The 22953-nt window shown below is 46.5% G+C and overlaps 1 protein-coding gene across 1 annotated transcript in view; it reads left to right on the forward strand.

Annotated features, from left to right (window-relative positions):
- RNF217 (ring finger protein 217) overlaps positions 1–22953 on the forward strand; it is a 73571-nt gene that overhangs the window by 36802 nt on the left and 13816 nt on the right. Inside the window, exons 3-4 of the mRNA XM_056856222.1 lie at positions 11420–11584; positions 19733–19934. Coding sequence (XP_056712200.1) covers positions 11420–11584; positions 19733–19934 — 367 coding nt within the window. The remainder of the gene's footprint in view (positions 1–11419; positions 11585–19732; positions 19935–22953) is intronic.

Here is a 22953-nt window from a genome sequence, read left to right on the forward strand (position 1 = left end):
CCTGGCTTGTTATGGCCCACAGTAAGGATCTGATGTGAGAAGCTTAGGGGGAGTCCCACCCATCAGCTGTTCTCTGGGCATGATAGGCATATTTGATTTCTCCCTCCCCAAGGGATATTTCCCTATTGCACACTAGGTACTTGAAAATGAAATGTGAGTCCTTGAGATGCAGTAGAGAAATATGGAGGGGTGGGGGTGGGGATAGTGTATTGACTGTGTTCTGAAAATGCCCAGGAAAGTTCTACTACCGTCATCCCCAATATGGGTTCCATGGTTACCACTAATGTATTTTCTGACACCTACTTACTACCTCCCCAAAGCTAAGAGCTAGTCCTGGCTTTCCTCCATTTCACTAGAATAGGAGGTACTTCAGAAGGGCCCAGGAGGCATCACCTTTGTGTCTGCAGGGAGCACCCATTTGGAAATAGCTGTCTCAATCATACAAGGATACTTTTCTTGGAACTCCCTAATCTTTTGTGCAACCTTTTAATATTTGGAAATGGCAACCATTTTATTGTGACACCCACCACCTGTTCTCAACATTCCAAAAGTTCCTGTAGGATCAAGAAGGTTGGAGACCCCTGTTCTACTGCATCAGCCAGTTGTTTTGGGGAAGGGGGAGAGATCAAAACATTGAATCCCAGCTGTGATTTTTTGTTTTTGTCCTTCCCCATCACATCTGGGAAGTCTCTTACTGTATGTCTGCTGGGAACAGGCAAGAGTTTTCTGGGTGGGTGCATTGGTTAGAATACCCTGATCCCTCCCTGCCTGGGAAATCTCTTGCTGGGTCTCTGCTGGTACTAAGCAAGAAGCTTCCCAGGTGTGTGTCTGTGAGAGGAATAAACTGTGTTTGGCATTCTGATCTCTACCCTCCCACTTGGGAAGGCTTTTTCTGCATCTCTGATGTGACTGGGTGAGAGGATCTTAGACTGGGAGGAAGAATTAAAATGCCAGATTCCGGCTATGAGCCACTGTTCTGATCATATTCAACCCTATTGGTCTAACTCAGGGGTGTCGAACTCATTTATTACGAGGGCTGGATATGACGTAAATGTCACTTGGTCAGGCTGTGCCGTGCCTCACCAGCCAAGATCAAGAGTGGGGGGGGGGGTCAGGGCAAAAGGGGGACAAAAGTACCAAATAGTGCCCCCATATGTTATACACATATTTTTCTTTATATATACATATATAATCAACAACTCTCTTAAACAGAATAAATTATGTTGACTTATTTGAATTGTTAAAGAATAATTACACTTTTTCCTTATCTTACCTATCTATTATCTATGAATAATTACACTAAGAAGTAACACCTGTCCAAGTTCTGCAAGGCTCACTCCCCAGCAAAATTATGCCTTCAAGGGATCACAGCTTTATTACAATGTCCTGTAGTAAAGAGTGTCAGGCTAGGATCTGGAAGACCCAGGTTCGAATACCCACTCTGCCATGGAAACTCACTGGGTGAGCTTGAGTCATCCTAACCTACCTCACAGGGTTGTTGTGAGGATAAAATGGAGAAGAGAAGAACAATGTCAGCTGCTTTGGGTCCAAACTGGGGAGAAAGGCAGGATATAAAGGAAGTACAGGAGTCTCAGGAGAAATATTTGCAAAACTATTAAGTGTGCACACTTCAGACTACCGCTAAGATACATCTTCATTTGTCTCTTAGTACAATCAGGCCAGCCACCAACTCGGGCTCCGCTTTCTGGTGGCCCTTTGGAAATGGAATCAGAACTAAGGAGAGAATGAAATGCCAGTTAAAATGCTATTAAAAACAGCAGAAGGTGCAAGGCTCGCACCTCATTTCACCTTGATATGCAATAAATTACACAGATTCCTCTTTAAATAATATCGTTTGGAATCCTTCATTAAGATTCAAGGATGTCTGAGGTTAAGTAGTTTTTAAAACAGCAGTTCTAAATGGCCCCCCACAACACTTCTGTTAGTCCCATGGGCCGTCATTCCACCCCTGAGGCTGTCAATCCAGTCCCAGAACACTTCTGCTCATCCCAGGGGCCATCATTCCACTCTGGGGGTCTCATTCCAGTCCCAGAACACTTCTGCTAATCCCAGGGTCTGTCATTCCAGTCTGGGGGCTGTCAATTCAGTCCCAGAACATTTCTGCTCATCCCAGGGGCCATCATTCCATTCTGGGGTGGCTCTCACTCCAGTCGCAGAACACTTCAGCTAGTCCCAGGGGCTGTCAATCCAGTCCCAGATCACTTGTGCTTGTCCCAGGGGCCTTCATTCCAGTCTGGGCACTTTCATTCTAGTCCCAGGGGATGTCATTCCACTCTGGGGGCTGTCAAGGTTAAGATTCAAGGATGTCTGAGGTTAAGTAGTTTTTAAAACAGCAGTTCTAAATGGCCCCCCACAACACTTCTGTTAGTCCCAAGGGCCGTCATTCCACCCCTGAGGCTGTCAATCCAGTCCCAGAACACTTCTACTCATCCCAGGGGCTATCAATCCACTATGGGGGCCTCATTCCAGTCCCAGAACACTTCTGCTAATCCCAGGGTCTGTCATTCCAGTCTGGGGGCTGTCAATTCAGTCCCAGAACATTTCTGCTCATCCCAGGGGCCATCATTCCATTCTGGGGGGGCTCTCACTCCAGTCGCAGAACACTTCAGCTAGTCCCAGGGGCTGTCAATCCAGTCCCAGATCACTTGTGCTAGTCCCAGGGGCCTTCATTCCAGTCTGGGCACTTTCATTCCAGTCCCAGGGGATGTCATTCCACTCTGGGGGCGGTCAATCCAGTCTCCGAGTAGTGTATCTGGTTTTAGAGACCTTACTGAAAAATCCATTCCACATTTTCTTTACAACTCTTTTTGTGCTGTAATGTATTTCACTGGAGTCCATGCAAGTCGATGGGCAATCCAGGCTCTCATTATCTTCAATGGGCTGGGCTGCCTCTCCCATTGTTTCTAATGGGCTAGCCTGCCATTCGTTTTACATCCAGGTTGTTACACAAAGAATCATGGCAGATCTGATGGCCCTGGTAGCCCTCCCCGCAAAGATCACTTGAATGAGGCACCTTTTTTCTTTTTTAATCCTTGGGAAGTTTTACTGCATACCAGCCTCTTGCCTTTGGAGCAGCCCTCTTTAGTTCCTGGGGGTGGATGTTTTCAGCAGCGCTCTCCCCAGCCAGCCTCCCTTTCCTCCAATGTGATCAAGCATAAGAATTTGCAGGGTTTTTTCTCTCTCCCCCCCCCCACATTCTCTTTTCGCCCCATTAACAAATATTGTTGAGAAAGGTTCTTGTCTGCACTGACTTAGGGACCAGAATACATGGGAGGGCAGGGGGGAAAAAGAGAAGAGAAGATCAAATAGAATGAATAAACATGCCTGGACTATGCAGACGCCCACGTAAATGGCCCTGGAATCGAGGTGGGTAGGTGACATGGCGCTCCTTACCCAGCATGAGGGGGGCCTTCCTGGATGGGCTCGAGCGAGATGGGACCAAGTTCAGGAGCCTCGCTGACAGCGCAACTCCCTGCCATGCTGAGGAGAGGAGAGAGTGAGCCATGTACAGCTTGCTACCTTGCCCTACGCTCGCTCAACGCTGCCACGTGCCTGTGCTCGAGCAGGTGCTCGCTGGAGAATGCTGGGAGTGCCTATAGAGGTCTCTCTCTGGCAGCACTTAGGATGAGCTGTAGCTCATCCCTTCTCCCCCTAGCCTTCAGAGGGGTGGGAGGGGGGATCCAAGGACTTGGGTGCAGGCTACTCCACCCCTTCCCCGCTCCACGCTCCCTCAGCACAGCCAATTTAGAGAGTCTTCGGGTGGCGCTGGCTGGGTCTGGGAGCTGAGTAGTAGCAGTTGCAGGCAGAGGGGCTGGAGCACTCGCCCCGCGCCTCTATGCCGACCTTGGGAGCTTGGAGGCAGAGAGTTGCCCTGCAGCCAGCCTCTCTTTGGCACTCCTCCTCTCCCTGCGCCCAGGGCAAGTGCTTTGGCCAGCCCCCCCCCCATCTGGCGGGGGGTGGCTGCCTTGCCTAGCTCGCAGGCCGGATAAGGGGTCTCAAGGGGCCGGATCCGGCCCGCAGGCTGCCAGTTTGATACCCCTGGTCTAACCTGTCTGATTCTAGCTGATAATCATCTCAACTTGGCAAAGTGTAATAGAGAAGATGCTCCAGAAACATGGCCTCTCTTCTTAAGCCATATTGAAAAGCCAAGGAAACAATCAAACAGAGGCTCTTGGACCATGCCCTTCAATCAGATAGGGCTCAGATTCATAAATATTCAACCATCTTGCAATACAAATCAAAAGAAAAAATCAAAATTCAAAACTTTTAATGGAATATAATATCGACACAGTATAGCAATTAAAATATTGAACAACATCTTGCAATACATCAAACCTTTCCACACTGCAGACTACCTCGGATTCCTGGAAGTATCCAAATATCGAAGGGCCTTTACTCTTGCGCGTTTCAACGCCTTACCTTCAGCTCTCCTGAAAGGGAGGTATCTCCATACTCCCTTTCATCAACAACTCTACCCATGCAAAACAGAGAAAGTGGAAACAATAGAACATGTTCTGCTGCAATGTCCCTTCTACAACGACATAAGATCGCAGTACATTCTCCCCATATTGTCATCCTTTCCTGGGAGACTGGAAGAAGCTAAAGTTTCCCTTCTCTTAGTAGACTCCTCTCGGGAGACAACCATTCAAGTAGCCAAATTTTGCCTCCTGCCTAGTGGGATTCATAAACGGCTAATTGAAAACCCTTCCCCATAGAAGATCTTTCCTCCTCCTCTTCAAATCATCCTTCCTAGAATCATCAACTTTTATTATTTTATTTTATTATTTTAAACCTAACTTTGATTTTTATTCAGAGCTGATATTGTGTCGAAATAAAACTTGATTGATTGGTGCCAAGTCTGAGAAGGCCCCTCCCCAGGATTGCCACCCTCCCCAGGATTGCCACCCACCTAATCTCAGAAGGTGGGGGGCACTTGAAGCAGGGTTTCAGAAGAAGATGACCACAGTGGCTGGTTAGGTATATAAGGGAGAGAGCAGACTTTCAGGTTTGATGGACTCAAACCATATATAGGGCTTTATAGGCCAATACCAGCACCTTGAATTGTGCTGGAACCAGTGTAGATGGGCCTAGACCTTGAGTGCGGCTCTTTCCATGTGCGGGCCCGGCTGAGTAGCGAAAGGGGGGGGGGCGGGAGAGAGTCTGCGCAGGAGGTGCTTGGGTTACGTCGGAGCGACCATGTGCCGCTGCTGCTGGCGGGCCTGCTGTGGGGATTGGGGGTTTCTTAAGCAGCGGAGGGAGCGGCTGCCATTTAGATATTTGCACGGTAAGCCCGCTCGCTGCCTCCTGGCTTCTGCTGTCAGCTCCTCGAGTCCCTCTTCAGAAAGGCTCGAGAGAAATTCTCATTGCTTTGGACGCGCTTCGCCCGGACGAGGAAGCCCCGCGCGGTGCCTTTCTCGCTTGAGGCCGCCCGCAGCCCGGAGGGGAGGGGGAGGCAGAGAGCGAGCTGCCCGGCGGCTGCCACCTCTTCCCTCCCTGCCGCGCAGGCCTCTCTTTCGGTACGGCTGCTCTCGCCCCCTCGCCCCCAGGGCTGCAGAGCGAGCCCAAGGCTGTGCTCAGGCCGCCCTGGGAGGGGGTAGGGGGCTGGCGCCATGGCCTCGAGGGAGGGAGGGAGGGAGGAAGGGGCAGTTGGGGGACTCTCCTTTCTTCCCCCCCCCCCGTGGAAGCTGCCTGGGTGCGCGGCCCTGCCTGCCTGCCCCCCCAGCCAAGGGGGGGGGGCTCCTCTAGCCAAGCTACTTTGCTCAGGCGTCTGCCTGCCCTGAATCTGGAGCCCGTCGGTCCCAGTATGGTAGGGGGGGGGTGAGCACCTGCCCCTCCCTCTGGCCAGGAGGGAACTGGCATGTCCGTGGGGGGGGGGGAGGATGGATGGACTGTGCATCTCCCTCTCTCCAGGGAGGGAGAAGGGGCCGTTGGGGGACTCTCCTTTCTCCCCCCCCCCCGTGGAAGCCGCCTGGGCACGCGGGCCTGCCTGCCTGCCCCTCCAGCCGAGGGAGGGGGGGCTCCTCCAGCCAAGCCACCTTGCTCTGGATCTGCCTGCCCTGAATCTGGAGCCCGTCAGTCCCAGTATGGTAGGGGGGGTGAGCACCTGCCCCTCCCTCTGGCCAGGAGGGAACTGGCATGTCCTTGGGCAGGGGGGGGGGAAGGATGGATGGACTGTGCATCTCCACCTTGTTTGTTTGCATGGAACACACACAGACCGGGGACCTGCTGGCCTCTTCCTCTGTGCCTGGGATCCCTGGACGTCTGGACCCTCGCTGGGTGATGGGGGGGGGAGAAAACAGTGGGCCTTTTTGTCTGGCAATTGTTAGCCCTCCCCTGGCCTATTACTACAGGTTTCCCCTCTTCCTGCTACTTTGTGCCTCTTTCAAAAGGAACGGGGGGGGGTTACACTCTCCCCACAGCCATTCAGCACCCCACTGTGCAGTAGGTGCTCTACTGGTTTCTACTCCTGCTTCTTTTCTTTTCTGTTACCCAGATGGAAAACTCGGCACTTATCCTTGTTGAATTGCATCCTGTTCACATCTGCCCACTTTTCCAGTGTGTTCAGATCTCATTGAATGCTTTCTCTATCTTGTGGTTACCTGGTGTGTTCGCTGCTCCTCCCAATTTGGTGTCATCTGGAGTAGTACCTCTCTTGCCCTCTTCCAGATCATTAATAAAAAATAAAAGTACCAGGCCCAGAACTGATCCCTGTGCCCCCCCATTGGACACCTCTCTCCATTCAGATGAAATGCCTGCTCCTGCTGCTTTCTTCTCCCCCCCCCCCGGGGGGGGGATTTAATATATTTATGTTGCTTCCCCCTCTAAGCCACCTTTACTCTGATCTGAGAAGCGCCAAATGTGTTTGTTTTTTCTCTCACGTGGGAGCTGCTATGAATCATGTCCCTTGCAAACTATGCCTTCCCACCCAGCCCTGGAGAGCCCGCTCTCTTTTCTAGGTCGGCTGCCCTCAATAGTCATTTGGGGTCATTTAGTCCAGAATCAGAGGAGCAGGCCTGTTAGGTTCTTTGGGGCACAGGCAGGACAGTACTGCTGCTGCAGTCATTGTCATGATTTAATGTTATGGATACCTTACTTACAAGTTAATTTTTATCAATAAATAAGATCATTATTAAGTTTGATGTCAAGTTTTATTCAGTGTACCTATAGTTTAATTAAGACTTAAAACTTTAATTAAAGTTTATTAAGTCAATAAACAGTGTACCTACCTATATAGTTTGAGTTTAAAAAATTTGGCTCTCAAAAGAAATCTCAATCGTTGTACTGTTGATATTTGGCTCTCTTGACTAATGAGTTTGGCGACCCCTGGCCTAGACAGGAGTGATACGGTCCCTATCCCCCACTGCAGTCAATCTGGCTGCAGCATTCTGCACCAGTCGAAGTTTCAGAACACTTTTAAGGGCAGTCCCACAGAGAGTGCATTGCAGTAGTCTAATCTAGATGTAACCAGGGCATGTACCACAGATCTTCCTAGATCTTTTCTGCCCAGGAAAGGTTGTAACTGGTAACCAGTCGAAGCTGGTAAAAGGCACTCCTGGCCCCAGCTGCCACCAGCTTATCCAGCAGGGTCCAATGTAGCTACTTTAACATAAGCAAGATATATACCTGTCAGCTATCTCCTGACTATAATCGAGCTGCCCATTCTGAACCATTTCCAGGTTCTCTTTAAGAGCAGTCTTATATTGCATTAGTCTGACTGTGAGACTACACAAGTGCAGATCAGCATGGCTGGATAGACTGAGTCTAAGAAAGAGAGCTTGAGAACCAGACATTGCTGATAGAAGGCATTCTTGGCTACTGTATCAACCTGTTTTTGAAAGAGCAAGCTGGGTCCATGGGCACCCTAAAGCTCTTAACCTGCTCTGAAAATGCCAACTCCATCTGCTACAAATGTATTTACTCTCCGTAAAACATCAGGCTTCCTGCTGAATCTTTATACTTAGTTTAAAAAGGCAATTAATGCTCAAAAATTATCTAGCATCCTTTACAGCAGTTGCGGCATGGTGCAAATCTCAAGTTGCTCTCAACAGTTGAGCCTCTGTTCTTTTCATATGGGCAGAAATGCAGTTATGTAAATAAAATTCAGTTCTCTTGCCTGCTATCTATGAAAGGCATGCTGCATGCAAATCCACTCTTTGGCCATTTATGCATGGCTGTTTCCTCTCGATCACCCCTCCAACTACTTCAGGGATTGCTTTGATTATGCTTGCTTTCCCAACCATTAGAGGTCGCCTCACTCTCCCTGTGTGTTTCCGCATGTTTGTCTGTGTTTTCTGGATTCATGTTTAGCCAGCATCCTGGAAATGAGGGGGAAACACATGGAAATGTGCAGGGAGAGCAAGGTGACCTCTGACGCTTGGAAAATAAATGCATAATCAAAGCAAAGTCCTGAAGTAGTTGGCGGGGTGACAACAAAGAAAGCTTCTTCAGCTTCTCACTGCAGTCCTGTCTCACATGACTTTTCCCCCCACAATCCCAGCACAATCTTTTCAACTGTGAAAAGTGGCTCCTCCTTCCACTTGTGTGAGTAGACGAGCTGGTTATTTTCAAGCCTTTGCACGGTGAGTGTCGAGGCCAGTTTGTTTTATATCTACAACTGTAACAAGTCTTTTGGCAACATGTACTCATTCCTGTATTTTTCCAATGGTGGGACATCTTGATTGTGAAACTACGCAATCTTACACAGTGCGCATTGCCCAACTGAGGGCTTATCTACAGAGACACAGATACTTCAAAGGTCAGCTTGTTTTCAAGCCATTTCTTCATGACTGGAAGAAGCAGTGGCTTAATAGAAAGTTCAGCCTTGTAAACGTAATGATTAGAAAAGCAGCATCTTAATAGGTTACCAGAAAATTATTTAGTAATCTTTATCATTGCAAAACAAAATAATTTCATTGTTTTTGTGTGGTGTATGGTAAGGGTAAATCCCTGTTCTGATTGAAGATGAAGGAGAATGTCTTTAGGACAACACATATGTACAAGAAAGAAACTTTTAGTTATCTGAAAGGATAACCTTCTGACTACATATTTAGACAGTACTTATTTTGGTGAAATGTTTCCAGAAACTCTAAAAAATTTCTGTTTTCTTTTGTGAGCATGCAGTTCTTCTGAATTGTGTGTGTGTGTGTTTTAGTTTATTAATCTTCTGAAGTGTTTCACTGAATGCCTCTCCCCCATTCCCAAATGGGCAGCAACGTGAGATATGGGAGAGGTTGCAATGTGTTCCTGTGTACTGGGGGTGGTGGTGGTGAGGATCCATGGTGTGAGTCTGTAGGTGTAAAAACACACCAAAGCAGCTGTAGAGATACTTGCGTACTACCTTCAGCCCTTTAGCTGTCAGAATTTGGAGTTGGGCTGAATGAAAACAAGCAGAACCCCAAAAAGGAAACTGGATCAGATGGTTTTCTACATAAAGACTTGTGGCATATTCTGCTCAAAAGGTTTCACTTTCATTTTTACTGCTTGCCCCTCCCTCCTCACACTTAGCTACTTGTACAGATCTATCCCACTACAATCAATCTTCTATTAATTGAACTTCTTGAAACTTGGCACTTAAGAGGTAAGGGACTGATTCTGTGTACATAGATTTGCAAAGGAACAATGGGATTAAGGTCTTTTTCTCAACTCTGTATGTTTATTTTTTAACATTTTTGCTGTGAAGAAGAGGCATGTTATCTCTGCAGACACAAATTCACAGTTTTGAGAACTGCAAAACCAAGCATTGATTTTTATCCACCCGGAAATATGTTGATGTCACCATTTCCTCCTGAATCAGTGCCTTGAGGCAGTGCTGTGTGACTAAAACAGAACAAGTTGAATCTTAATTCAAATAAGATAGGCATGATGCTAATAAGGAGGGCTCCATTGCTGTTCATTTATAGGAAGAGGTACTGTTGAAATACTGTTGTATTTTCCAGGGCCTTCCAGTGATATGTTGAAGTTTTTCTTCTGTATCTTGTGTCCTGGGACCTGTGGCTTATATCCAACTACACTGTTCAGAAAATATATGTACCTTTAAATTTCCTAAGAGGGGACAGCGATTTTTGCTGATTTCCTTCTCTCACTAAGCCCCACCCTTGCTGAAATTTTGTTCCTGGGAATGTCTGCATGGGGTGGCAATGGAAGCAGAGGAAATTAATGCTTCATTTTAAGAAAACACAAGTACTGTCAGTTTTCTTATTGTGGTTGGACACCATTCACATATCCTAACCCTCACACCCTGTCCAGGTCAATAATCCAAAGAAAACATTCAGTATCTATGCTTCCTTGGTTCATGCATTCAAAAATCGCTAATTTTTTGTAGTCTCTACTCATTTACTTTATCAAGAGTTATTGAAAAACAATGTGGGTAGGGAAGTCATTTTATTGTTGGACACTTTAGTCTTAATGGTAAGCTCATTTTGTAATTAGACAACTTCAGCTGATCTTCATGTTCTTGCCATGGTTTGTATTGTTTGTATATTACTTACTGTTAGAACAGGCACCAAAGTACAATGGTTAGGTGTTCCACAGTTTTTCATATTTTAACATTTGTTCTCAGAACTGAATGATGTGGGTCAGCCATTAGAACCTTGCTGTCTGGAGCCAGAAAACGTCATAGCTTTTGTATTACTCACTTGTTTCTTACCCTAGTTATTTTGATCCTAAGATTATTAGGAGTTCTCAGGCTAGAGGAAGGGTCCACTGTTGTGTGGATTGGTCAAGGCTCATTGTAATAGTGAGGTATTATTGATGCAATTTCACAAAGACCGTCTTTCTCTGAGGTACAAAATGCACAACATTTATTTGATCCAGAAGACTAGAAAGAAATTGTTGGATTTTTGTGGCAGTACTCACAGGTACTGAGTACTAGCACCCTTTTGTGGGGGCTCTCCCAAGTCCTGAGGTGGGAATTGGTGGAAATCAGTGCAGCCTTGTATGTGAGTACGAGCACTTTTTTTTAAAGAACGAAAAAAATAGGTTAGATCCTATATCAAAATACCATACAACATATTAGTATCTACATATAGGTTAGGCAAGACTGACGTCCCATCTCATGTTGCATAAACTGAAACGATACCGTTATATCAGAATATATTAATATATTTAGGACTAGTCATCTTATGAAAGTTGAAGCTGAGAAATTGTCAAAACAGTTACTGTGGTTTCCTTCATCAGAGCACACAGTGCTCTGAAACAGTTCGTCTGGTCTACAAAATGTCACTTTCCTTCATTGGCTAATTTAACTTTGAATTATTTAGAAAGCTTAAACAAAGCTTGAGGGGAAATTAATTTTGATGTGAAAAGGTGTTAAAAATAATGTCTCCCTTCACTTGTGGTTTCCTAAACACACTAAGTGGTCAGTTATTCAGATGTTTATTTTGTGCTTTCATTTATACAGATTCAGTGCCCAACTTGCCAATTTGTGTGGTGTTTTAAGTGCCACTCTCCCTGGCACGAAGGTGTCAACTGCAAAGAGTACAAAAAGGGGGACAAGCTGTTGCGTCACTGGGCCAATGAAATTGAACATGGGCAGAGAAATGCTCAGAAGTGCCCAAAGTGCAAGGTAAGCACTTAGCACATGCTAAAACATGTTTCTGTTCTTTGTTTGAACAGTCTGTGTTCTCCCAACACAGGGTCCTGTGCACTGTTGTTAAATGGAATTCATGCTTACTAAGAAAGTGATACTGCTCCAGTTGAATTCAGAAGAATTTAATCCCGGTCATCCACTGACACTGCTGCTCTTTCATAAAGTGCTTAACCGCTGCCGGGCTTCTGGTTGAGGGAGCTGAACTGTTGGATTTTGAACCTGTTAATGTCACTGCTTTCCAGCATAAACGTAGTTGCAAATCAGAACGCCCACCATTCTCTCAGGACAGGTGTGGTGTTAGTGGAATGTCAGTGTCAAGGAATCAAAATTCCAGGAAATATTGGGACATTCAGTGTGTATTACACTGATTCAAATAATTAACATTCGATGCAAGGGAACAAGAGAGATTCACTTGGCAAACAATAAAAGTATGAAGAAGTGTTTTATATTTGAAAAACAGAAATAATGCTAATTTGTTACGGCTTTAAAAGGTTAATTTATTATCGGTATCTTCTTGGTATACCATCTTTGCAGACAGTGAATATTAGATCTGAAGATTAATTTTCAAAAGGCTCAGCCCGGTTTTCAAACACATGGCTGCATATCCAACACAGTTTAGGACACCCAGTATACGATGCAGGAAGGTAGCTTGGACCTTCTCTACAGGCTGGTTAAATGCATTGACTCAAATGGAACACCATACAATAGCTGGGTTACAGATTTAGCTTTAAATACATGAATGGCTGCAGGGCCATGTTGACCACCATAAACGTAAAAGAAACATATCACAGCAGACATACAGCAGTTAGCCAAGTTAAGTGCATATTTCCGTTGAGTCAACCAGCAATTACTACCGTATTGTCCGGCGTATAAGACGACTGGACATGTAAGACGACCCCCAACTTTTCCAGTTAAAATATAGAGTTTGGGATATACTCCTCCGCAGCTGAGGCCCGCCCCTCGTGAGCTCCCCTGCCGCCCCCCTTCGCTCGCCTTTTGCACAAGGGCCGGGAGCCGAGCCGGGCCGGGGGGAGGCGGCGCCTGTTCCTGGAAGAGCCCCGCCTGGGGAGTTGGTCACATTCTTGGCTGCGCTGCAAGAGCGGAGCCAGACGCACCAACGCGCAGGCAGGGAGGGAGGGAGGGAGACGGGGGGGGCGAGGAGGAGGAGGAGGAGCGCGCAGCCCGCCCGCATTAGCTCAGCCCCGAACCACCCTCAGTCTGGGCTGGAGCGCGGTGCGGCTGCAGTCGCGACGCCGGAGCGGGTGGGCAGGAGGCGGAGAAGGACGCGGGGAGAGTGGCCGCCCCAGCCCTGGCCAGCCAGCCGCCTGCCTGCCTGCCTTGAGCCGCCGCCGGAGCGCGGCTGAGCGCTTCCCTCCGTGCGCCCCGGCGCGCCTGGCTCTGACTCCCAGCCGGGCAGCGAGCGCCCTCGCCGGGCTTGCCTCCCCTCCCTCCTCCGGTGGACATGGACAGAGCGGAGGCGGCTCCCCAGGCAGATTCTCCAGTCCGGCTCGGAAGTTTCAGCACTCGCCCTATACGACGACACCCGGCGTATAAGACGACCCCCGACTTTTGAGAAGATTTTCCTGGGTTAAAAAGTTGTCTTATACGCCGGACAATACGGTATATCAAAAAATTTCTCCCTGATATCTGAACTGCTTTACTTGTTCTATGGTGTTACCCTTGACTCTCCATATGTATAATTTGATCTTTATTTTATTTAAGTTTATGCTCATGTGCTTTCTGATGTGTACATTTGTGCTAACTGGCTAGGTAGTATTTTAGATTGTGTCGTGGCCGTAACAAATGCCTAATCTTGGTTCCATGATGATGTGATCTGAAGATTAGCATGCCTCTAGCTCAAGATGAGATTTGAACTGGGGACTTCTAGGTTCACAGCTCATGTATCTTGACTGTAAAACATATATATTTCAAAAGCCTACTTGACTACTTCTTTTTTTCTTCAAAAATGATTAACCAGGTATATATGTGTTCTTAAGAAACTTAATTTGTATTCTTCTTCGGTTTGTGTGTATGTGTGTGTGTGTGTAGAAAGGAGAAAATGCACTGTGGCTGGCAGGGCAGTCCTGCAAGCTGTACAAGTGGTCATTTGAGGGCTGTGCTTATAGCAAAAAGATATGCATTTTTCTCATTCCAGTTCTGATTTTTATGTAGTTGAAGTTGTATGAACAACGTAGATCAGGCATAGGAAAACACTGTAGTTGAAATGACTCATGTGGACAAATGCCAGGTTTTAGCTGCTTGTTAATATCACAGTATTAACTGTTCCTTTGTCCTGTGGAATTCCTACTAGAGAGGTGCATAGCTCAGCAGTGGTACCAATGCCTGTGACATATCATGACAGCTGAAAAAGGCATACTGTATTTTTTGAAGATAGCCATAAGTGAGGAAGCCGCATCTACTTTAGTTAACAGCTTCTGAATTTTTTCCCCTCGGGCATCCACCTGTTACTTTGCCAGCTTTAGCATTTCTGTCATTTAATAAATTTGTACTGCAGGGGGAGAATAACAGTAAGAACATTATTGGTTTGATGTGTTTTGCATGTTTGAAACTCCAAGGTCAGACTCCATTTAATTGATCTCTGTGGCTAAGAAATCTGTATCTGAGAAACCTTTCATTGCCAGATAGGGCTGTGCAAAAAAAAAAAAAAAACCAACAACAACGATAAAATTCAGGTTCGGGTTCATTGGGCCCGTTTTTTTTTCAGGAAACCTGAAATAAGCTGAATACCCATACCAGTAAATATGGGCATTCAGCATATTTTCCGGTTTCCTGAAAATTTGGCACTGAGGAGACATTTTTTGAGGTAGAGCCCCCAAATTCACAGTGTAGTTTGCAGCGTAGCATTGTGAAGTTTGCAATGGTTGTCTATGGAGGAGGGGGGAAGCCCCTTCTGGACCCCATAAAATCGGACCCCCAGACCCAATCTTCACCAAACCTCGGGGGTCGTGCAAGGAGAGTCCCTTCAAGCTACGCTTTGAATTTGGGGGCTCTACCTCCAAAAATACCCCCCAGGAGAATTTTAAATGTACTGACCTTTTTAGACTTGTTGTCAGTAATGGCCGCTGGTCTGCTTCCTCCCTCCCTCATGGTTGATTGCAAGGTTGCTGTTAATTATGGGAAATTGAGTTTTCTCACATTTGTATTGGCTGCTTCCTTCCTTCCTTAAGAACTCAATTTCTCATAATTAACAGCAACCTTGCAATCGACCATCAGGAAGGAAGCAGACCAGCGGCCTTAACTGGCAACAAGTCTAAAAAGGTCAGTACATTCAAAATGCTTTTGACACTTTCTTTTGATATGAAAGTGACATTTTAGAATGGCAGCACTGCATGTAACTCCTTGTGTTTATTGTAAGTGTGCCAATCTGAAAAACTACTACAATTCACGGAAGAGGTTAACCTCTCTTTGGATATTGCCATCCTGATGTCCACAGGATGTCACCAACTATCTAGTTGGATGTCACCAACTATCTAGTTGGTGAATGCTGTGTATCCATTTTTTGCCAGCTGTTAAATACTAAAATAATATATTCTTTGCAAGCAGCATAGTTTGTCAGGACACAGACAACATTGTACATGTGTGCTCTAAAAGAGTGTTGAAGTTTGGATGCAAAGGTAGGGAAAAACATCCATCTGGATGCAGCCTTAGAATCATAAGTCCTGTTAAGCAGTAAGTTCTATTTAAGTATCCCCTCTCCCCAATTTTCAGATTGCCCATGTCCACAGAAACTGTTCATGGTACTCAACTCTCTGAATTTGTAGTTGGAATGGGAGAAACAAACAGATACTTTTAAGGGCTTAGGCTTGGCCTGGGGACTTGCAGTTGCTGATGTGATAATATATTCTGCCTTTCTTCCTGACCTTGGGGGTTCATTTCTGAAAGATAATGACTGATTTGTAACTTTGGTCATATATCTCACTTGTGGGCCATGCCCAGCTCCTCTATAGTAAGGAAATGGTTATCATTTGGGAAACAGGCAGCCCATTCCTGAGGGAGAGGGCTGCGCTGGTGACTGGAGGCAGCACTGCTGCTCTGCCTCCAAAGGAGGTGCCCCACCCCGAGGCCAAAACCTTGCCCTTACCTGGAAAACCCATACAACTGCTCCATTGAGTTGCACGGGATATGCCACCTAAAAAGGTACCGTATCTCCAGGTAAGGGAAAGGGGGTGTCCCTGGGCTGAAAGGGCTTTGGAGGCCACCTAAATGTGGCTCCTTCCCTGCCCTGGCGCGGGAACGCTCCAGACACCAGCATAAGTCTATGCTAGTGTCCCTGGGTGGTGATGCTGCGGCAGCACCAGGAGCATGGCGTCTGAGCCCCTCCCCATCGGCGTCCGTGCCACCTTGGGCAGTGTAAGTGGCACGGGCACTGGCGCAGGGGGCCTGAACACTGATGCAGCCCTTTCCTGGCCTCCTAAGGACTTTCATCCTTTAGGTTCAGGAATGGGCTGTTAATAGGGCAACTATAATTGTATATAAATATTTAAAAGCTGCTGTGCTGTCTCAGACTTCAGTCATTATGTTATATTTGGGCAAAGCCCAAAGAGATTTCTGAAACAGACTTAAATTAACAAAATAAGAAAGGTGATGTTGTATATTCTTTCCCTGCAGGCTTTTGTTGGTCAGGATTACAAAGTACAAATTGTGCTGTATTAATTATTGTTTTCCCTGGGTTTTTTGCATCTGTAATGAGTTTCTAAAGAGGTTACAGAGAAAATGACAAAGAAACTTTCATATGTTTCTTTGAAGCCTAGGTGGTAGTATGTCATTTGTAAATTTCCAGTCATCCTGGTGTGTCACAAGTGATCAGAGAAGAAATATTTGGGGAACTGTGATATTTTTAAAAATGTTCAGTATTCTGAAACATAATACATTGGAAGAGCAGAATGCTACTGTTAATAGTCAAATGAAAATAGGAAGATGATTTAGCAAAAATTTAATGGACTTCTGTTATTGCTAATGAGGACTGCAGTACAGCTTCAAAAGAAATGAGTATTGCGATACAGCAGAATTATTTTGAAGGATGCAGGTATCTGCACCAATCTTCTTATACCTATACAATGTTCTTTGTAAAATTCTCACTTTTGTCTTTTCTGTGTGATTGCAAACATCAAATTTTCAAAAATATATTCTGGATTCCAGAAAGCTTCCATACAAGTAGAAGTTCCCTTATTTCCTACAGAAACTAAGCTTGTGTGTGTATATATATATATATATATTTTCCATGTTATTTTTGCTGTTGTCTGTGCCCTCTGTTAAAACTTGACTCCTCAAGTAGAAATGAATTTTTTTCTGAAAATTTTAAAACCATGAGGAACAGAATCTGCCTGGTTTTTTTTCTGCAGTCAGCAATGTGTGTGTGTAAAGTGCCTTCAAGTCGCAGCTGACTTATGGCAACCCCTTTTGGGGTTTTCATGGCAAGAGACTAACAGAGGTGGTTAGAAGTCAGCAATAGAAGGGAACAACTAAAAAACCCCATAATTATAACATTCTATAAAATGTACTGTTTTATACATCAGTGGAATTTAGGAAAGAATGCCTTACATTTTATTTAAGCAATTGCAAATACATGTAGTTGGTGATGATACAGCTGGCTACACCAAACAATATCTACTAAGCAAATTTTCATTTCTGTCCGATGGGGAAGCAGTGGTGGTTAAATTATAATATAAACCATCAATATTATGGTGAAGTATGGATTTTTTTCTTATATGATCTTAAAAAGACAAAACCAGTTTCCTCTGTAGTAGTAGAACAGAAATTGAGTCCAGTAGCACATCAAAGACCAACAAAGTTTTCCAGATCTGACAAAGTGAACTTTGACTCTTGAAAGCTTATGCCCTGGAAAAGTTTGTTAGTCTTTTAAATGCTGCTGGACTCAAATGTTTTTTTCTAAAAGATCAGAAGCTTCCAGTTCTAAACTTTCATTATAATTTCCATAGACTTCAGTGAACTGATGAAACAAGATTGTGTCTTTTGGACTGTAAGTCTATAGGCAAGAACCTGTTCAATCTTGTTCTTGTACAGTGCTGAGAATTTAATAGGCCACTCCTATAAAGATGAAGCATAATGATAAAACAAGTATATCTACTTTTTAACATATCAGCTTGTTTATTGATATGTTTATTTCAGAACATAGGCCAGTTTCTTTCATGTACTGCAAAAGATGGGGGAATTTGAAGCAAGCAAGGAGATTTGGCTGTTGAACCTGTCTGTAATACCTAGGAATTGTAATTGCCAGTAGGGCTGTCAAAAAAAAAAAAAATTCGGTACAGTTCAAATTCGGCCGAATTTGACCCTTGTGGGGTCGGTACGTGCCGAAGTCCGAACTCCCCCGCTTCGGATCCCCGGTAATTCGGGGGGATCCGGAGTTCGGGGGAAAATTCGGCCAAAGCGCGCCTTCAGGGATTCCCTGAAGGCGCGCGGGGGCCCTTTAAACTGATCTGAGCCTCCCAGCTGGGAGATGAGTTTAAATGACAGCCCGCCTCCCTTCAGCGGGCTACCTTGAAGGGGGGCGGGCTGTCATTTAAACTGATATGTGCCTCCCGGCCGGGAGGCACAGATGAGTTTAAATGACAGCCCGCCCCCCTTCAGCGGGCTACCCTGAAGGGGGGCGGGCTGTCATTTAAACTCATCTGCGCCTCCCGGCCGGGAGGCACAGATGTGTTTAAATGACAGCCCGCCTCCCTTCAGCGGGCTACCCTGAAGGGGGGCGGGCTGTCATTTAAACTCATCTGCGCCTCCCAGCCGGGAGGCACAGATGAGGTTAAATGACAGCCCGCCTCCCTTCAGCGGGCTCCCCTGAAGGGGGGCGGGCTGTCATTTAAACTCATTTGCGCCTCCCGGCCGGGAGGCACAGATGAGGTTAAATGACAGCCCGCCTCCCTTCAGCGGGCTACCCTGAAGGGGGGCGGGCTGTCATTTAAACTCATCTGCGCCTCCCGGCCGGGAGGCACATATGAGTTTAAATGACAGCCCGCCTCCCTTCAGGGGAGCCTGCTGAAGGGAGGCGGGCTGCCCTTTAAACTGATCTGAGCCTCCCAGCTGGGAGGCGCAGATCAGTTTAAAGGGCAGCCCGCGCCTTTCAGCGGGCTCCCCTGAAGGGGGGGCTGAATTGGCCAAATTTATTCGCGAACTCCCGAACTTGCTGAATTCGGCCCCCCCGGTTGCCCGCCAGATTTGAGTTCGGATCCGTCCGAACTGAAAATCACCGAATCAGGGGAAATTCGGTTGATTTTCAGTTCGGACCGAACCGAATTGACAGCCCTAATTGCCAGATACTGTTGATTGTCTTGGATGGCTACTAAATTAGTTAAAATCATTTTGAGGGTCTAAATAGTAGTTAGATGCTTTTAAATATTTTTAAATATTTTTAAAAGCATCTAAAAAATAATATGGGGAAAACAACTGTTTGTGAATCTCTTCCTTTCCTAAATTTCCAACTTTTTCATTGGGAAAGCATCATCAGGAGGGGAGCCCCCCCCCATCAGTTTTTCCCTTTTGCCTCTTCATATCTCTTTTCTTCTGTTGCTATGTAAACTGCCAAGTACCTCTGTTGTGCTATATAATTATTAAAGTTCTGAAAATGGTGTTTGGCCTAATTCTAAGTATAAATATATTATAAAATTGTTGTATTTCTTGAGTGGCCAGTGCTTTAGAAACGCATGACATCATTGGTCATGGACTTGGATCCTGTGAACTGCAAGTTCTCAGGGAAATGGTTCTTTCATTCCTCCCCATCTTCCACTTGATGCTAGGGCTTGAAGGAGCCAGCAGGGCAAAGCAGGGGCTGCAGTGGGAAGACAAATTAGGTAAATTGCCCCCATTCCCCCTCATATGGCAGAACAGTTTGTTGTGCCAAACTTCCTCTGCCAGTGGAAGAGGAAAGTGGGGCAGTCTTTCCCAATTCCTCCTCTCTGAAGGTAGAAGAAAAGAGACATAAGCATTTTCTACTTACAGCATGTAGGATTCAAGCCATTAATAGTAACTTTTTTTGGAACCATATTAGATACTTCTTTATAAGACAATTGAATTAACTAAATGTACCGAGAACAAACTTAAGAACTAATCTTTTCTCGTTTTCTCCCTTTAATTTTTCTTGTAAAGATCCACATCCAGAGAACAGAAGGATGTGACCACATGACTTGTTCACAGTGTAACACTAATTTCTGTTACCGCTGCGGAGAGAGATATCGCCAGCTCCGTTTCTTTGGAGATCACACATCAAACCTCAGTATATTTGGATGCAAATATCGCTACCTCCCTGAGAGACCACATTTAAGGAGATTCGTACGAGGCTCAGTCTGTGGTGAGTGGATGACAATACATTACTGAGAAACGTTTTTATGAAGTGATCACTAGGTGATCAATGCACTATCCATCCATTATTATTTGAACACATTATACATTGCAAATTGTAAACAGCCTGGAAAATCTGGAATGTTGCATGATTTTGTGGACTGGAATGTAGGTGCTGAAGGTTTTTCATCAAAATAGAAATTAGAAAGTATTGTATGGGAATTGTGGCTGGCAGTAGATAAACTTCATAACAGTACAAATGTATTTATTCCTATTGCATAGGAACACGTTTGGCACTGGGAAACAATGCTGGTCAATTTTGGGGAGGTGTAGCACCAAGGAGGCTTGGAAGGGCTGAGTGGATCCCAGCACCTTTGGCCTTATTTGGCTATGCAAATGAAGGGACAGAGCAAGAGAAGGCCACAGAGTTTGGGGTTCGTAGGGGCTGTTTGCAAAAAAGGATCAGTGCCGTGGCCATTGCATGCATCAGACTTCCGGCTGGCCATGTTAAGGAAAATGCCAACCATAACGACAAATGCCATTGCTGTGGGTGGTGTGCCAGGATCCAGCCACCTGTATTTCATCCTGGTGCCCAGTGACCTCAGAGCTAGGAGCACCCACCCTTTTTGAGATGGATGCACAGGAGTACACTATAGAGGATTCAGCCATCCATACGAATGTGTGGTTCCTTCCACATCCTGAATTGGCTGGATGCTGAGAAAAAAATTCTGGTTTTGCAGATGTTCTTAGCCAGCAGAAACAAATCCACGTGCTCATGAAGCAGAATACTTGCTGCTCGCAGGATGTGGGAATTCCTAGCTCTGAAATCACTGTCACCCCTTCCCCTTTTCAGGGGATCCAAAACATTACAGATTACAAAACCCCAGAGGGGGCTTTGGAAAGCTCTTCTCTCTTCCCGCAGGGGTTCTAGTGGCCAACTCCTGCATTCCTCTGTGTCAGCTGGCTCATGGTGACCTATGCCTATGCAGGGGATTGCGGCTGCAGTGGACAGTGCAGCAGCTTGCAGGTCCTTTTAACCCAACCCCTTGCCCACATGCCTGCAGCCAGCCTGTGCAGGTGGTAAGCCGAGGGGACATTGACGGGGATGACTCCCTGTTATCTGGTTTAGGGCTATTGAAAAAAAATTTCGGTAAAATTCGGATTTGGCAAAATTCGGCCCGTTTTTATTCGGGAAATGCCGTAGTTTGAACTCCCTCACTTCGGGTCCATGCAATTCGGCATGAGATCCGGAGTTTGGGGGGAAATGCAGCCGAATAAAGCCATTAAAAACACAATCGTGCCTTGTCGCGGCTCTGGGGAGGGGCATTTTTGGGGGTAGAGGTCCCAAACTTTCAGCGTAGCTTGAGGGGACCCTTCTTGCAAGAACCCCCAAGTTTTGTGAAGATTGGGTCAGGGCGGGCTGAGATATGGGCCCCGAAAGGGGTCCCCCCTCCTTAATGTGCATCTCTGACAATGGGGGTTTGCAATTAGCAGAGTTTGCTGCCCACTCCGGAAGCTCCCAGCCCCAACAAACAGCTGAGCTGGGGGGAGCAAGGGCGGGGCAGGTGCGAAGAAGTTTGCAAACTATGCAAAGCAACACGTTTGCAACCATTCAAACCACGCAAAGCAACACGCTTGCAACCATGCAAAGCAACACGTGACTCCTAGGAGTTTGCAAACCATGGAAAGGGACAGAGGCAGGCTAGCTATGCATAAGGAGCAGGAGGGGGTGGAATTTCCCCTTTTGCATCGGACTTGGGACCAGGCAAATGCATTCTTTAAGTCACAATTTGAAAACCAGTTTTGAGCAAGCATCAAAATAGACCTAACTGATCTTATGAATGAGGGAAAACCTGAGGACACACAACTGAAGCCCTCCCCCCTCAAACCAGGGAGAGAGAGACTCGAGGGGACACACACACCCCAGGCAGAATGGGCGAAAGCCCCCTTTGGCTTCACCCCCACCCACAAAAACTGCTCCCTCCCCACACACACACAGACTCTACTTTCCCCCCCCCCACACACACACACACAGGAGAAAATTATAGAGAAAAGCCCCAAAATGGGTCTTACTGTGGATGTCTTCTGTTCCATCTTCTTCGCACCTGCCTGGCGCTTGCTCCCTGCAGCTCAGCTGTTTGTCGGGGTTGGGAGCTTTGGGCGTGGGAGGCAAGCTCTGCTAATTGCAAACCCCCATTGTCAGAGATGCACATTAAGGGTGGGGGGGACCTCTTGCCGGCCCCATATTTCGGACCCCCCTGATCCAAACTTTACAAAACTTGGGGGTTCTTGCAAGAAGGGTCCTCTGAAGCTATGCTGAAAGTTTGGGGGCTCTACCCCCAAAAATGCGCACCCTGCAGCCATGGAATGGCTCGAATGTGCACACGCACCCCCCCCCAAGGGGGATCTCTCTCACACACAAACAGATACTGTCTTTTTCTCTCCCCGAGCCGCGCAGCAGCTGGGCTCATGCACTCAATCGCGACTGATTGGCCAGAAGAAGACCCGATTGGCCGCGGGAGAATGCTCCTTACTAACTGACGGTTATGCTGCTGCGCCAAACCCCAAATTTGCCGAATTTATTCGCCGAACACCCCGAACTCGCTGAATTCGGCTCCCCGTTTTCCCGCCTTTTTTGAGTTCTGTTCCATCCAAACTAAAAACCGCCGAATCAGGGGAAATTCGGCTGTTTTTCGGTTCGGGACGAACCGAATCGACAACCCTAATCTGGTTGCCTTGTTGATGGTGGCTTTTCCTGAACATTGTTGAGGCGTGCTACTTGGGTTGGGTGGGAGGGCAGCGGTGTGTCAGGATGGTGAAGAACCCCAACAAACAGCAGTGCGCTAATGGGACCTCGATCACTCTGTGTCTGACAGGCCATCCCTCCCCAAGGGTGCCAGAGGGTGCAGTACCCCAAAATGTCAGGCCCTGACCTGGAACAGAGCGGCTTGGTAAGCCAAATGGTATCTCAAGGTCGAACTGTCTAAGGTTGTTGTGTCTGCCCTCCCCTGGGAAAGGGCAAGTCCTAT

The sequence above is a fragment of the Euleptes europaea genome, chromosome 10 (genome assembly GCF_029931775.1).
Source record: "Euleptes europaea isolate rEulEur1 chromosome 10, rEulEur1.hap1, whole genome shotgun sequence".
In the NCBI taxonomy this organism is placed as follows: Eukaryota; Metazoa; Chordata; class Lepidosauria; order Squamata; family Sphaerodactylidae; genus Euleptes; species Euleptes europaea.